The 17,070-nt window shown below is 45.1% G+C and overlaps 1 protein-coding gene and 1 long non-coding RNA gene across 2 annotated transcripts; both read right to left on the bottom strand.

Annotated features, from left to right (window-relative positions):
* Positions 1 to 1,033: 1,033 nt before the first annotated feature.
* Positions 1,034 to 1,936, bottom strand: LOC118560890. The gene is made up of 3 exons (XR_004929672.1): positions 1,903 to 1,936; positions 1,535 to 1,761; positions 1,034 to 1,451 (listed from the first exon to the last, which is right to left on the bottom strand). It is a non-coding gene; the product is annotated as an uncharacterized LOC118560890 (long non-coding RNA).
* Positions 1,937 to 1,966: 30 nt separating this feature from the next.
* On the bottom strand, positions 1,967 to 4,830 carry LOC118560889. The gene is made up of 7 exons (XM_036132429.1): positions 4,814 to 4,830; positions 4,606 to 4,657; positions 4,301 to 4,385; positions 2,775 to 3,131; positions 2,400 to 2,621; positions 2,283 to 2,321; positions 1,967 to 2,179 (listed from the first exon to the last, which is right to left on the bottom strand). Exons 1-7 carry the CDS (start codon positions 4,828 to 4,830, stop codon positions 2,172 to 2,174), a joined length of 780 nt encoding a protein of 259 aa, XP_035988322.1. The 3' UTR covers positions 1,967 to 2,171.
* Positions 4,831 to 17,070: the final 12,240 nt, after the last annotated feature.

Below are 17,070 nucleotides of genomic sequence, written 5' to 3' on the forward strand. Positions count from 1 at the left end.
GCCTCGAAAATCTAATGTGTTTGAGCTCACTGCTTTGCACTGCACTGACCAACCCAGATGTACTTTACACCATTGAAAAGGGCAGAAGGAAACGGGAGCCAATGTTCAACCCGGTAGCTCCATCATTGGTGCCACAAAGGGTAAAACCTTATGGCTTTGGCCTCCACTGGGACTCCAGAATAAACATGCGCTGCGGGGAGTGTGATGCACGTGTAGGGTTGTAATTTTTTACACTTCGTCCTTTAAAAGGTTCTTAAAAGGCCCTCCAAATATAAGGGGAGCTACAGGGGTCAGAAGGTTAGCAAGTTGGTAACCAGAAGCAGCTCTAGGAAGGTCCTAGCGTTTGCACACCTATAGATCTATGGAGAGAAGGAAGTGTGCCGAGTTAGGGCTGGATGAGCCAAGTATTTCATATGCTGTAAAATATGGCTAAAAAGAGATGCTGCAAAATAAAATTTTGTTGTATCCTGTACAATGATAATAAGGTTTGTTCTTCTTCAGCTTCTGTTGGAGTATTGTATTACAGGTTCAATCATAACCAATAAAACTACACATTCCTATATTTTAGTTTGATCTAAATGTGTAGTGTTTGCAGGAGAGCAGTGATGAACACGTTTGTCGATCTGTTAGTGTAAAAAACAACAGATGTTGTTCAAACATGAGGGTTCTGACAGGTTCTGGAAAAGTGGTGGATGTCTGTTGGCATGTACCAATGAAAGAATGTCGGAGTTTGAAGTATTTACAAAAACCTGCCAGCTGAACTGCCTTGGCTTTAAGGACACATTCACAAGCTCACCAAGACAACAATCTGACCTTTTTCAAAAAGCTGTTGTTAAGATGCTTCACCTGGACAATTAGCCTCCAACATAGGCAGGTTGTAACAAGTCATCAACTCAGGACCTTCTATAGCGGGAGTCTGTCCTCCCCTATGGTCTCAATTTCTGGTTCTCAAGTTATAAACTGCTGGAGAGAAATCAGTGGACAAAGATTGTCAATACCTAGAGAGAAGTCATTTGTTCTCCTCTCTCCATTCTTCTGGAGATCACCCATTAACAGTGTGTTCACAAAACCATCTACATTATTAATGACCTTCAGCATCGCTCCCATGGTCGGTTTGTTACCCCTACCCTTTAGAGAAAGATGCAACAGAATTTGAATGCATTATTTTTCTGGTTCTGGCTTGAAATTTGACTATCTTGACTTATTTTTATAAGTCATATTTAATATTATCAGTCTTATGTAATATTTCAGAAAGGCCACCCATCCATCCATCCATCCATCCACCCATCCATCCATCCATCTTCTCGACCCGCTTATGTCATGTTCCTGACAAAATAAAAATCTCTTGCAGGTAGTAATCACAGAAACCAAAGGAAAGTTTGAAAGGTTTATTAGTAAATCTGCACAGTGAGATGATTCTTCTTGTTTTAGATCAAGAATCCAGGACGGCACTAGGGGAGAGGTTAGTGTGTTACTGTCTGAAACAGAAATGGGTCTAGAATTTGTTGTTAAAGAAGTGGAGTTGGTTTCTTACTGGTGCACAGGTGGTGAACTCATCAGCAGAGACTGAGGTTGGCAACAGATTGATGATTGGTTGAATTAGTTATTGTCTCCTTCTGTCCTTCTCTTCAAGGTTGGATGTTTGGACGATGGAGAGTGCACCAGGAGGTGAGTGACCAATAAGTTACAGATGAGCCTTTGAGTCAGGAGGGTGGCCAGAGGAGTGGTGTGGAGAGTCTTAGGGAGAGTTCTTCAAACAGACTAAAAGAACAACAAACAATTTGTTGGACTCGAATAACCGTTAAATGACAAAGGGAGCATATTTTTGGTAAGGAGAGAGTGCAAAGATAAGTGTAAGAACCCCATAAATCTTAGACACAAAGAGGAAGAGAGCCTGATTACCTCATGTGTGAGGACAACAACCTGGCATCTGCCTTCAGAAACTTGGTCCTATTTCATGGGAGAGGAAAGTAAGTTTCTACCTGAAACTGAAATTGGTGTAAAATGTGTTGTAAAACTTTGTGATTGTCTACTTTTGTCCTTGAAGTTTTTGATTGGTGAAACCAACTTTGGAGGATGTACAGGCAGGAGTGCGGTCAGAGGAGCGGTGTGGAGGTTCTTAAGGAGATTTCTCAGAACAGACGCAGAGAATGGAAGTCAGTACTTTAGAATCAATTATCTGAGCATTGAGAAGGAAAACAGATTTATATTAATGAGATACAGCAAAAGGAAATGTAACAACTCAGGAATCTTAGTTACACTGAAGAAGATATTTTGATTACCTCTTGTAAATGTGAAGACTCCTTTGGGGAAACCCAGTCCTATTTAAGATGAGACATAGGTGGGTTTGTATCCGAAAGGGAAATTGGTTTGTAGAAGGAGGGGAGACAGTGTCGTACTGGTGCAGAGGAAGTGAGGATATCCACTGAGGCTGAGCTTGGTCAGGAGATTGGTGGAGTTAATGATTGTCTCCTTCGGTCCTTCTTTTCCTAGTGGAAGTTGTGGATCGGCAAAATGTTGGAGGGTGAACTGGCAGGTGGTGAGAGAGCAACGAGTTATCGAGGAGCACTTGAGCCAGGAGAGCAGAGAGAGGAGTGGTGTAGAGGTTCTTAAGGAGAGTTCTGAAAAAAGAGACAGGGAATGAATAAAAATACGTTGGAATCCAATGTCTGAGAATCGACAAAGACAAACAGATTTCTCTAAGGAAGGGACAGCAACAAGAAATGTAAAATTTCAAGAAGTCCATGATATACAGAAGAGTAATGTCTGATTACCACTTGTGTGAGCAGAACATCTGAAGTCTCCCTCAGGAAACTCGGTCCTATTTAAGGTGAGACATAGGTGGGTTAGTATCTGAAACTGAAATGGGTTGAGAACCGGTTGTAGAAGGAGGGGAGACAGTGTCGTACTAGTGCAGAGGAAGTGAGGATATCCACTGAGGCTGAGTTTGGTCAGGAGATTGGTGGAGTTAGTAATTGTCTCCTTCGGTCCTTCTTTTCCTTGTGGACGTTGTGGATTGGCAAAATGTTGGAGGGTGGACTGGCAGGTGGTGAGAGAGTGATGAGTTATCGTGGAGCACTTGAGCCAGGAGAGCAGACAGAGGAGTGGTGTAGAGGTTCTTAAGGAGAGCTCTGAAAAAAGACACAGGACATGAATAACAATACGTTGGAATCCAATGTCTGAGAAATGACAAAGACAAACAGATTTCTCTAAGGGAGGGACAGCAACAAGAAATGTAAGATTTCAAGAAGTCCATGATACACAGAGGAGTAGTGTCTGATTACCACTTGTGTGAGCAGAACATCTGAAGTCTCCCTCAGGAAACTCCATCCTATTTAAGGTGAGACATAGGTGGGTTAGTATCTGAAACTGAAATGGGTTGAGAACAGGTTGTAGAAGGAGGAGAGACAGTGTCGTACTAGTGCAGAGGAAGTGAGGATATCCACTGAGGCTGAGGTTGGTCAGGAGATTGGTGGAGTTAATGATTGTCTCCTTTGGTCCTTCGTTTCCTAGTGGAAGTTGTGTATCGGCTAAATGTTGGAAGGTTAACTGGCAAGTGGTGAGAGAGCGATGAGTTATCGAGGAACCCTTGAGCCAGGAGAGCAGAGAGAGGATCGGTGTAGATGTTCTTAAGGAGAGTTCAGAAAAAAGACACAGGGGATGAATAACAATACGTTGGAATCCAATGTCTGACCATCGACAATAAAAACAGATTTCTCTAAGGGAGGGACAGCAACAAGAAATGTAGGAATTCAAGAAATCTATGATACACAGAAGAGTAGTGCCTGATTACCACTTGTGTGAGCAGAACATCTGAAGTCTCCCTCAGGAAACTCGGTCCTATTTAAGGTGAGACATAGGTGGGTTAGTATCTGAAACTGAAATGGGTTGAGAACCGGTTGTAGAAGGAGGGGAGACAGTGTCGTACTAGTGCAGAGGAAGTGAGCATATCCACTGAGGCTGAGGTTGGTCAGGAGATTGGTGGAGTTAACTATTGTCTCCTTCGGTCCTTCTTTTCCTAGTGGACGTTGTGGATCGGCAAAATGTTGGAGGGTGGACTGGCAGGTGGTGAGAGAGCGATGAGTTATCGAGGAGCACTTGAGCCAGGAGAGCAGACAGAGGAGCGGTGTAGAGGTTCTTAAGGAGAGTTCTGAAAAAAGACACATAACAATAACAATACGTTGGAATCCAATGTCTGAGAATTGACAAAGACAAACAGATTTCTCTAAGGGAGGGACAGCAACAAGAAATGTAAGATTTGAAGAAGTCCATGATACACAGAAGAGTAGTGTCTGATTACCACTTGTGTGAGCAGAACATCTGAAGTCTCCCTCAGGAAACCCGGTTCTATTTAAGGTGAGATATAGGTGGGTTAGTATCTGAAACTGAAATGGGTTCAGAAGAGGTTGTAGAAGGAGGGGAGACAGTGTCGTACTACTGCAGAGGAAGTCAGGATATCCACTGAGGCTGAGGTTGGTCAGGAGATTGGTGGAGTTAATGATTGTCTCCTTCGGTCCTTCTTTTCCTAGTGGAAGTTGTGGATCGGCAAAATGTTGGAGGGTGGACTGGCAGGTGGTGAGAGAGTGACGAGTTATCGTGGAGCACTTGAGCCAGGAGAGCAGACAGAGGAGCGGTGTAGAGGTTCTCAAGGAGAGCTCTGAAAAAAGACACAGGACATGAATAACAATACGTTGGAATCCAATGTCTGAGAATGAACAAAGACAAGCAGATTTCTCTAAGGAAGGGACAGCAACAAGAAATGTAAGATTTCAAGAAGTCCATGATATACAGAAGAGTAATGTCTGATTACCACTTGTGTGAGCAGAACATCTGAAGTCTCCCTCAGGAAACTCAGTCCTATTTAAGGTGAGACATAGGTGGGTTAGTATCTGAAACTGAAATGGGTTGAGAACCGGTTGTAGAAGGAGGGGAGACAGTGTCGTACTAGTGCAGAGGAAGTGAGGATATCCACTGAGGCTGAGGTTGGTCAGGAGATTGGTGGAGTTAACTATTGTCTCCTTCGGTCCTTCTTTTCCTAGTGGAAGTTGTGGATCGGCAAAATGTTGGAGGGTGGACTGGCAGGTGGTGAGAGAGTGACGAGTTATCGTGGAGCACTTGAGCCAGGAGAGCAGACAGAGGAGCGGTGTAGAGGTTCTCAAGGAGAGCTCTGAAAAAAGACACAGGTCATGAATAACAATACGTTGGAATCCAATGTCTGAGAAATGACAAAGACAAACAGATTTCTCTAAGGGAGGGACAGCAACAAGAAATGTAAGATTTCAAGAAGTCCATGATACACAGAAGAGCAGTGTCTGATTACCACTTGTGTGAGCAGAACATCTGAAGTCTCCCTCAGGAAACTCGGTCCTATTTAAGGTGAGACATAGGTGGGTTAGTATCTGAAACTGAAATGGGTTGAGAACAGGTTGTAGAAGGAGAGGAGACAGTGTCATACTAGTGCAGAGGAAGTGAGCATATCCACTGAGGCTGAGTTTGGTCAGGAGATTGGTGGAGTTAATAATTGTCTCCTTCGATCCTTCTTTTCCTTGTGGACGTTGTGGATCGGCAAAATGTTGGAGGGTGGACTGGCAGGTGGTGAGAGAGCGATGAGTTATCAAGGAGCACTTGAGCCAGTAGAGCAGACAGAGGAGCGGTGTAGAGGTTCTTAAGGAGAGTTCTGAAAAAAGACACATAACAATAACAATACGTTGGAATCTAATGTCTGAGAATTGACAAAGACAAACAGATTTCTATAAGGGAGGGACAGCAACAAGAAATGTAAGATTTCAAGAAGTCCATGATACACAGAAGAGTAGTGTCTGATTACCACTTGTGTGAGCAGAACATCTGAAGTCTCCCTCAGGAAACTCAGTCCTATTTAAGGTGAGACATAGGTGGGTTAGTATCTGAAACTGAAATGGGTTGAGAACAGGTTGTAGAAGGAGGAGAGACAGTGTCATACTAGTGCAGAGGAAGTGAGGATATCCACTGAGGCTGAGTTTGGTCAGGAGATTGGTGGAGTTAATAATTGTCTCCTTCGGTCCTTCTTTTCCTTGTGGACGTTGTGGATTGGCAAAATGTTGGAGGGTGGACTGGCAGGTGGTGAGAGAGTGATGAGTTATCATGGAGCACTTGAGCCAGGAGAGCAGACAGAGGAGTGGTGTAGAGGTTCTTAAGGAGAGCTCTGAAAAAAGACACAGGACATGAATAACAATACGTTGGAATCCAATGTCTGAGAATCGACAAAGACAAACAGATTTCTCTAAGGAAGGGACAGCAACAAGAAATGTAAGATTTCAAGAAGTCCATGATATACAGAAGAGTAATGTCTGATTACCACTTGTGTGAGCAGAACATCTGAAGTCTCCCTCAGGAAACTCGGTCCTATTTAAGGTGAGACATAGGTGGGTTAGTATCTGAAACTGAAATGGGTTGAGAACCGGTTGTAGAAGGAGGGGAGACAGTGTCGTACTAGTGCAGAGGAAGTGAGCATATCCACTGAGGCTGAGGTTGGTCAGGAGATTGGTGGAGTTAATAATTGTCTCCTTCGGTCCTTCTTTTCCTTGTGGACGTTGTGGATTGGCAAAATGTTGGAGGGTGGACTGGCAGGTGGTGAGAGAGTGACGAGTTATCGTGGAGCACTTGAGCCAGGTGAGCAGACAGAGGAGCAATGTTGAGGTTCTTAAGGAGAGTTCTGAAAAAAGACACAGAGGATGAATAACAATACGTTGGAATCCAATGTCTGAGCATTGACAAAGAAAACAGATTTCTTTAAGGGAGGGACAGCAACAAGAAATTTAAGAATTCAAGAAATCTATGATACACAGAAGAAGAGCATCTGATTACCACTTGTGTCAGCAGAACAATCTCAAGTCTCCCTCAGGTAACCGAGTCCTATTTAAGGCGAGACATAGTTGGGTTTTATATGAAACTGAAATGGGTTGAGAATGTGATGTAAAAGATGGGGTGATAGTTTCTTACTGGTGCAGAGGAGGAGAGGATATATGCAGATAATGAAGTTGGCAGGAAATTGGTGGAGTGAATGATTCTTATCAGTATCCTGGAGGAGAGGTAATGGGATTAGTATCTGAAACTGGAATGATTTGAGAATGTGTTGTAAAAGGAGTGGTGAAGATGTCTTACTGTTGCAGATGAGGCGATGATATCCACAGAGGCTGAGGGCGGCACAAGATTGGTGTGTGGTGGAGTTGGTGATTGTCTCCTTTCCATCTTTTCTAAGTTGGAGTTGTGGATTGGTGAAAGGTTTGATGGGTGCACTTGGAGGTGATTTACTATGCATTATATAGGAGGATTGTACCATAAGGGTCTCCAGAAAAACAGTTTGGTGATTCTGAAAAAGTGTCAGACTTGGGTTTGAATTCCTCTTGTGGCAGGAAAGGCATATGGCTTAAGATATGTCAAGTCTAAATGAAAGTTGTACTGGCTTGCTGTACTGACCCCTGAATAGGGGAGCTACTTAAAATAATCCTCCAGTCTGAGAGGATTTCATGAGCAAGGGTCAATATCCAGTAGTCAACAGGTGATGGGTTAGCTTACACGCTGGTTAGGTCACCAGTCCACCACAGCTGTATTTACCATTTTTTAGGAATCATAAGTATGAGTTTTTTGTTTTTTCAATGACCTCAGGCAGGAAGGTAATTATAAGGTTATGGCTGGATTTTGTTTTTTTAATCAATCTGTTTTGTTCCATACTTTAACGAGTGTCACAAGACAGAGAAGATTTAAAGCTCTGACTAATAGCAGTGGTTGAAGTTAGTTTTAAAGAAACAATAAAAAAAGAGTTGGGAGCCTTGACCAAAATAAACAAAATGAAGAAGCCTCAGACCAGCCAACCAGCTGATGATCACATCTGGGCCATCTCCCTGCCAATTCAAATGCTAGAACCCAAAGAGCAGAAAACAGGACTACTGCTAACTCCCAACTCAATTACAAAAAAAAAATTCTTTAAAAGCATGGCTTGTTGACTGGCATGCTGGGGGATATAGAAGGGAGGAGCTGGGACCAAAGCTTTTCCCACATTTTGGTCAAAATGTCTACCTCAGATCATATAAAATAATCAAGATGTTTTAAAATGTTCAAAGTGACACTGGATGTTTAAAATTTATAAAGGAGCGTGGTGATTCTTTAACAATTTAAAATAGCCACTCCATTCTTCCAAACAGTCTCGATGCTCAGAGGGGATCCCCACCCTGATGCTCCTTCCCACCTGCCACACCCGGAGAGCCAGACCGTTGCTGCTTTGACCTTTTCCTGTGTGACTCTGGCTCCTTCGTCCGAATGGGCACAGAGGCGATGCTTCTTTGTGGCTGTGTCCTCTCTTTGCTGCCAGCAGCCTGCAGCTTTGGCAGGCTCTTCTTCTGCCATCTGGATCACAACCACGGGGGGAATCTGCTTGTGCTTCCTCACCAGCAAGTTCATGGAGGTCTATATGGCGTCTTTGAAGGGTGCAAGGGTGAGCTAATGATTGGCAACATCTTTCTTTGCTGCTTGTATGTTGCAGCTCACCCCATTAAGAGCTCAACCTCCCTTACTGGTAAGTACGGGAATTGTAAGGAGCCAGGCTGCGCCCACTGGTCTACGGCAGCACTGCACTCTTTGACCAGGTGCCTCACCGACTCAGGCGCGCCACAACCAGGTCGGGAGTAAGTAGATACAGTTGACATGCCCTGGGAGTGCATGACGGTCCTGACTGGGAGAATCCCATGAGCCATCATTCATGATATGTTATGAAGACTGTTTTAAAGAATAGGATAGTTCATAGTTGGTCACACTTTAAAAGAGACATCCAGCTGTTGTTGGGTGAGAGATGGGGTTTACCCTGGAGATATCACCAGTCCATCAAAGAGGTATCAGAGGTGACCAGCTTTTTTTCAATGTATCTCAGACATAGAGGTAATGGTAAGCTTTCAGACTGGTTTCCTATTAAATAACCTGTTCGTGTCCATATATTAAATTGGGTCCCAGGACACAGAACATGTACATTTCTGACCAATAGCAATGGTTGGACTGAGGTTAAATAAAATTTTAAATAAAAATGAGTCCAGCGGCGAGTGAATCTGTTAGCAGTGTTTTAGCAAGGGTAGGGAGCGTGACTCATGTCTAGAGGTACCAGTCCTCAACGCAGCTGACCTGTGCTTGAGTCCTCATGGAGAGACAGATCTTTGCTTCATGTCTCTCTGTCCCATTTTCTTTTCCATGTAATAAACACTAGTGCCTCAAACAAACTAGGGGTTTAACATCAAGTGATCCCCAAAAGGTTTTAAGCTTTACCTGAAAACTTACTTCAACCACTTCTACCAAGGACAACAGTGGCACAGGAGCTAAGAGATGGCCCTGCAACCAGTGGGTTGTTTTGTCCTTGAGAAAGATACTTCACCTGCTTTGCCTGCTAATGGTGGTCAGAGGGCCCGATGGTAGATTAGATTAGATTCAACTTTGTTGTCATTACACAGGTACAGGTACAAAGCAATGAAATGCAGTTCAGGTCTAACCAGAAGTGCAATAGCAGCAAGTGCAGGATAAACAATGGTTCCATAAGTACAGGACATGGGTTTTTACTGAATAAATATAGAGATGGATACTATACAGTTGTATTTTATGAAAGCCTGGCTTCTGTTAATCTGCCCCAGGGTAACTGTGGCTGCAATGTAGCTTACCACCACCAGCGTGTAAATGAATGGGTGCATGACTGAAAGTAGTTTAAAGCGCTATGGGCTTGTCAGACTTGATAAAGCGCTATACAAGTACAGATCATTTGCCATTTACTAGAAGGAGGCCCTGAAACATATGGGCACATGGAGGATACCAGCAATGGCAGTTTAAATCAATCACAGCTACAGCCACTGACCAAAAAACAGAATCACCAAGTCAGCACCCAGTAGAAATGGTCCAGTTTGGTTTTATTCTCCTCCACAGGCAGACCACAGGCAGGTGTCAAAATGAATCATACAGGAAGCCGCTAAGTCCATATAAGCCCTCAGGGGGCATAAGTGATGACAATATGAGTGAGGTGATGGTGTCACAGGTAGTTACCGGTGTGTCCGGGAGTCAGCTGGAACAGTGAGCAAAGGTCAGCAGACACAGAGAAAGACTCGTAGACGCATCAGACAGCACCACCAGCAGGTGGTGGAGTTGGACAGGGTTGTATTGCATGCGTTCATGGAGCTGTTTGTAGAAATCCATTAACCTGGCTAATGAGACATACAGATGTCACAGTGACCAAAGATGGGACCAGACATCTGTATGCCCCACATGCCAGGTAATGGCATGAAACACTCACACAGGCTCATTACTTAACATGTGGAGTATAAAGATGTCATGGTAAACCATGTTGGAACCAGACATCTATATTCCCCACATGTAAGGCAATGGCATAAAATGCCCACCAAGTCCCGTTCCTTGGAATGTAGGGAGTATAGATGTCTGGATCCAATATTGGGCCTCAATTAACATCCATTCTCCTCACATGCCAAGAAATGGCATATAACACCCACCTGGGCTCAATGTCCTCCAAGTGGGGCTTATAGATCTCTGATTCCAACATTGTTTACCATGACAACTACATGGTCCGCATCACAGACAATGACACGACAGACCCACAAAGCCTAATTAATTCACAATACGATGTCATGGTAAACAATGTTTGAACCAGACATGTATATTCTCCACATGCCAAGCAATGGCACAGAATGCCCACCCAGTCCCAATCCCTGGCATGTGGGGAGTACAGACGTCTGGATCCAACATTAGTCCACGATAGCTATGTTTACATGCACAGAAATTTCAAAATTGGATTAAAATGTATTTGGATTATTCCATTTATATGGGTAAACAATTAATTAATTAAATCATAATGTGCATGTATATGCACCTGAATTTATTCAGAATATAACCACTCTGACATACGCAGTTCTCAAATTTCCCCCCAAAAAACAGAAGTACATCTGTCTTTGCTAAACTACAAAAATAGTAAACAAAGCAGTATTATACAAATATGTTTGTCTTCAGAGCTCCAAGAATGGACTTGTACAATGTTCTAATTACGGTGGAAACGTTACTGAGTAAGCGACAATTTTGAGCTCATTTATGTATCGAACAGAAAAGTTGCATCGGGAACCGCGACAGTTTTACTTCCTGACGTATTTCCGCTAACATTGGAAAACCTCACGTTAACGTTGATCGCGAGGCAGGTGGTGAATTGGGGTGGGGGTGGTGGGAAGACAACAAGTTTTGGGGGGTTGTTACGACGACAAATTTTGCGTGGACGACGGGCGGACCGGGAGGGGGGGGGTTGGTGTGGTACGGTGCCATTTTTTGCACGGACGACGGGCGGACCGGGAAGGGGGGGAGGGTTGGGGTGGTACGACGCCATTTTTTGCCCGGACAACTGCCGGACCGGGGGGTGGGGGTCTGGGGTTGTACGCCGACAATTTTTGCGCGGACGACTGGCGGACCGGGGGGGTGGGTCTGGTGTTGTAAGGCGACAATTTTTGCGCGGACGACTGGCGGACCGGGGGGGTGGGTCTGGGGTTGTAAGGCGACAATTATTGCGCGGACGACAGGCGGACCGGGAGGGGGGGGGTTTGGGGTTGTACGACGCCATTTTTTGCCCGGACAACTGGCGGACCGGGGGGTGGGGGTCTGGGGTTGTACGCCGACAATTTTTGGGTGGACGACTGGCGGACCGGCGGGGGGGGGGGGGGGGGGGGGGGGGGGTTGGGGTTATGTACGGCGACAATTTTTGCGCGGACGACTGGCGGACCGGGGGGGGTGGGGTTGGGGTTGTACGCCGACAATTTTTGCGCGGACGACTAGCGGACCGGGGAGGGTCTGTGGTTGTACGTCGACAATTTTTGCGCGGACGACTGCCGGACCTGGGGGGTGGGTCTGGGGTTGTACGGCGACAATTTTTCAATTTTTGCGCGGACGACGGGTGGACCGGGAGGGGGGGGTTTGGGGTTGTACGACGACAATTTTTGCGCGGACGACTGGCGGACCAGGAGGGGGGGGTTGGGGTTGTACGCCGACAATTTTTGCGCGGACGACGGGCGGACCGGGAGGGGGGGGGGGTGTTGAGGTGGTACGACGACAACTTTTGCGCGGACGACTGGCGGACCGGGAGGGGGGGGGGGTTGGTACGACGACAATTTTTGCGCGAACGACTGGCGGACCGGAAGGGGGAGGGGGGATTGGGGTTGTACGCCGACATTTTTTGGGCGGACGACAGGCGGAGAGGGGGGGGGATTGGGGGTTAGACGACAAGTTTTGCGCAGACGACTGGCGGAGCGGTGGGGGGGGCGTATCCATGTTTTTTTGCCTGTTTTTTCCCTGCCATTCACTATATGCACGCGCAAAAGCAACAACAAAAAAACGCGTGTTAATGTCATATAAACATGCAAGCATATCGAGTTAGTTTTTTGTTTTTTTGGAATGTTAGCGAGGCGGTAGCGTGAGTTTGGCGAGGCGGCTGCCTCGCCAAGATAGTGCTGCGGGAAACACTGCTGCCAAGCATTCATATGCTTGCTGATCGGAGGATCAATCAGCATAAACCACCCCTCTCATTTGGTATACAATTAAATTTTGACTGAGCTTAATTCGATTATCATATTCCAATGCGGTACCGCGCACGTGACGTCACCGTCTCAAGAGCAACGCCCCTTTTGCCGCTTAGGTAGGGCATACAGGAGAGAACGCATACAGGAGAGAACGCACGGATAGCAGATATGACCGACTTTACAGCCGTTAAACTTTCCCAAGACGATGTTCCAGGCGCACGGATTACTGGTCGCACTGTCGAAGAACACACCAACCTTCAGCTCAAAAGATGGCTTGAGGTTCGAGGGCTTAAAAAGACTGGAAAACTGGCCGAGTTGATGAACGGTAAGCTTTGTTTTTTTTTTCCTGCGCGGCGATCATGGCAGCGTCGGCCGTTTTTTTTTTTTGTTGTTGTTTGCAATCACCGTCCAGGAATGGGTATATGTTTAATGTTTGTCTCATTTGAAATGTTTTTGAGTAAGCCTGGTAGCAGGCTATCATGTTAGCGCCTGCTACCATGACAGCCTATATGCTGTCATGGTAGCAGGCGCTACTTTATTAACATGTCGGCCACCAAAATACTCTTACCTTGACTTGATGTCGCTGGAATTGGGTCAGGATGTTCTTCGGTTGGGCCCTTTCCTCCGACAAAATGCTTGCTACATATGTACTTGAATTTGGTAACTTTTTCCGGGTTGAACTGTTGTGTAGGCCGACCGCCCCGGTGTTCCAAGCGTACACATTTCTCCTTTGCAGTCTTGAAGAAAACATCCTTCATATGCGGCCGATCAGCGTAACTCGAGTCGCTGTTGCCCGTTCCATAGCAACAATGTTTAAAAACCATGGTCTTAGATTTGGAAAAAGCATTTGTTTACCGAGTAAAACCTAGGGTAACGCACGTCTCTTTTACAGCGACACAGCGGCGGACTATGCAAGCATGCCCTACTGCGTACCACGTGATGTGACGTCATCGTGACGTTGTGTTTCTAAAAATAGCTTGCGCGCGGTACCGCATTGGCTTGTTTATATGACGCTTTCGACCGTTTATTCCTATTACTGTTGTCCATGTAAACATAGCTAATGACATCTGTGGGTCCCACATACCAGACAATGGCACTGTCGAAATGGGATATAAAAATGTCATGATGACCAATGTTGGAACCAAACCTATGTATTCCCCATATGCCAGGGAATGGCACCCACTGAGTCTCATTCCATGACATTTGGGGCTTACATATGTCTGGATAATGTACTGGAACACAATAAAATATCTATGCCGGGCAATGGCACAAAACACCCACCCAGACTCATTGTCTGGTTCCAACATTGGAATCCTTGAAAACTGTACTCCCCACATGCTGGGACATGGCAAAAATTTCCCACCCAGATTCCATGCCTGGCCTTTGGGGTGTACATACATCTGAGCCACAATAACATTTGTACACCATACATGCCAGTCAATAACATGAGTCGCCCACCCAGGCTCAATGTCTGTTATGAGGGGTGTACAAATATCTTGATAGAATATTGGGTAACAATAACATCTGTCTGCCCACACATACCAGGCAAGAACACAAAACACTTGCTCAGGCTCATTGTTTGGCACATAGCACATATAGATGTCTGGTTATAGCATTACTAACCATGACAACTGTAGGTCCCAAATGCCAGACAACAGCTTGAAACACCCACTCAGGCTCATTCCCTAGCATGTGGCCATAAAGATATCATGGTGGCAAATGGAGCAACCAGACATCTGTAAGCCCCACATGCCTGGAAAAAACATTAAATGCTCACCCTGGCTCATTGCCTGCCATGTGGGGCATACAGATCTTTTGTCCCAGCATAAAAAAACACGATAACAGTAAGCTCCACATATCAGGCAATGGCACAAAACACCAACTCAGACTCATTACTTAGTATGTGGGGTATACAGATACCTCGGTGGTCAATGGAGGAACCCGCATCTGTATGCCCCACATGTGCTGCATACACACTAAATTCCAAACTGTTCTTACTACCATGATAACAGAAAGCTCAACATATCAGGCAATGGCACAAAACACCAACCCAGATTCATTACCTAGTATGTAGGGTATACAAATATTGTGGTGGTCAATGGAGGAACCTCGCATCTGTATGCCCCACATGTGCTGAACAGACACTAAATTCCAAACTGTTCTCACTAACTGGCATGTAGGGCTTACAGACATCTGATACTAAAATTGATCCCCATGACAGCTGTATGCCCCACACACCAAGCAAAGGTAAGAAAGGCCTTTCAGGCTTCTTGCTTCATAAATGAGATGTACAGATGTCTGATTCCACTATTAGTGTTTTGATTTATTGGTGTTTATATTTTAATTTTCTTTGTGTCTTAACTATGATAATTTTCTTCTTAGGTTTTGCCTAATCTAGTTCTTTTGTCTGTTTGTTGTGGTATTAAGGTGTTGCCAAATTAGTTCCTTTCTTTAGGCTATTTATTGTGTGGTGTATTGCTTTGGTTGATTCTTTTGTGTTGTGTTTGTAGTCATGTTACATTTATATTGTTAAATGTCTGTTTGACAACGGATCTAGTTTGGAGTGCTGTGTGGCACGTTTTTTAATGAAAAGAGGGAGCGCGCAAGGAACGTAGTCAGTGTGAAGCTGGCTTAAGTCTCAGCTGATTCAAATCTCACCTGATTGCTCTCCATTCTCTCTCCTTTAGCTGCAACTCACCTTCACTGATTAGCCCTTCTGCTTTGCCTGTCATTTCTCTTCAGACTATATAAGCTTAGCAGTTTGTTTTTCTACCCACTCCATCCTCCTGTAATAATAGCCGTTTCAACATTTTTCTGTCTGGTCCTTTGTAAAAGCTCTGTTCTCCTTGCAGCAGCATCATGACATAAGAATCCAGTCGAAACTCGAATCAAGTAGACATGGGCTTCAAGAGGTTTAAGATCAGTATGAATAGTTACTGCATGAGCGGCTCCTCAAAGGCCCTAGTTCACCATTTAAAGACTAGATGTGGCAAACACTTCAAGAGCTGAGTGGAGGAATGCGATGCTTTTGTTCCCGCAGCCAACAATTTGTCCAGGTCTTCTGTCCCTGCTTCCAAGGGTATAGCTAATGTCTCTGCTTTCGGGGATCCAGCTGACACTTCCTGCTTGCCTGCTGCTTCATCCTCGTTTCTCAAAAAAAGCGACACCATAAGACCTTCAAGCCCGTTCAGGATAATCAAGGGGGCTGGATGGTTCCTTTCTGGATGTCCATAGCAGCAAAGCTGTCGTGCTCTGTACTGTGGTTTTCATCAGAGCATATTGATCTACTACATGAGAGCCCAAGACCCTACTTTATGCCACCTGACAGCCCAAGACTCAATTCATCGTAACCCCAGAGTCCCCTCCTGAACGCCTAAGAGTCTCCTCATTGTCACCTCAGTCTGCTCAATGTCACTCCAGGGTCCACTCGTCTCCTCAGAGCCCAAAACCCCAGACTGTTGTGTCTCCAGAACCAGTGTGGGGGTATGTCTGTTTCCCTTCCCCAGGCAGGGTGTGACAGGTGCTGCAGGCTGACAGGTGCAACTTGTCAAGAGCCAATCAGGAACTGGATAAAGGGGAGCAGTTCCCGACAACAAATGCCAATTCTAAGCCTTGGATCTTTGGAATTTTCTTCGCTGTTGTATTCTGGTTCCAATCCTCGCTTCCAGGTCATCGTTGTTCTCCTCCGTGATTACGTGTGATCACAATCCCTGTGCAAGGTACTCCATCTCCAGCCTGTCCACCCTCAAACGTTCAGCAGCAAGGAAGAACATTGCAACTACCCAGCTGCCACCAACTTCTGTTTTGAGACATACCTACCTCTGTCTTGAGTTTCATGTTTATGAGAAGTTTGACGGTGTCTGAGATCAATTGGGTAGAGAAAGAAGTTGAAAGTGAGGGTTTTAAGACGGAATACTGTAGGTACCAGTGGAGAAGGGGAGGGGTGGTTGTGAATGAGCAGTTAATGGTTTGCTTTTTTGTATTAAAAAATTTCATTAAGTTATTGCACTTAACTATTGTGAATGTGGAGGTAATGTTATCTTGTGGTTTGGTGTGTTTTGGAAATGTAGAAAATAGAGTGCTGGGGTTTGAGGAATTAGAATGAATAATGTCTGAGTAGAATTCGGAGCAGGCTGATTTGAGTGCCAAGTTGTGAGTGTTGACAGGATCTTTAAAAGCTTTGGAAAGGACAGTGAGACCAGTTTTTGTCAATAAAGATGCTCAAATGTTCTGTGATTCTTTTAGAGTTCGGGGAGTTCAGACGTGTACCATTGGACTGAGGTGGAAAATGAGACTGTAGCTGTTTTAAGAGGGGCTAACTGATTAAGGACGGAGGAGAGAGTGTGGTTGTAAAAATTGACCAGATTAATGATTGTGGGATCAGAGGGAAGGTGAGATAGAGATTACAGTGGATGAAGAGGAACAAAGTGTGTTTGGAGAGAGTGACTTCCGGTTCTTATTGTCCGTGTGGGTTTGGAGGGTGCGGTGCTAATGT

This window comes from Fundulus heteroclitus, unplaced genomic scaffold (assembly GCF_011125445.2).
Source record: "Fundulus heteroclitus isolate FHET01 unplaced genomic scaffold, MU-UCD_Fhet_4.1 scaffold_504, whole genome shotgun sequence".
NCBI lineage: Eukaryota > Metazoa > Chordata > Actinopteri > Cyprinodontiformes > Fundulidae > Fundulus > Fundulus heteroclitus.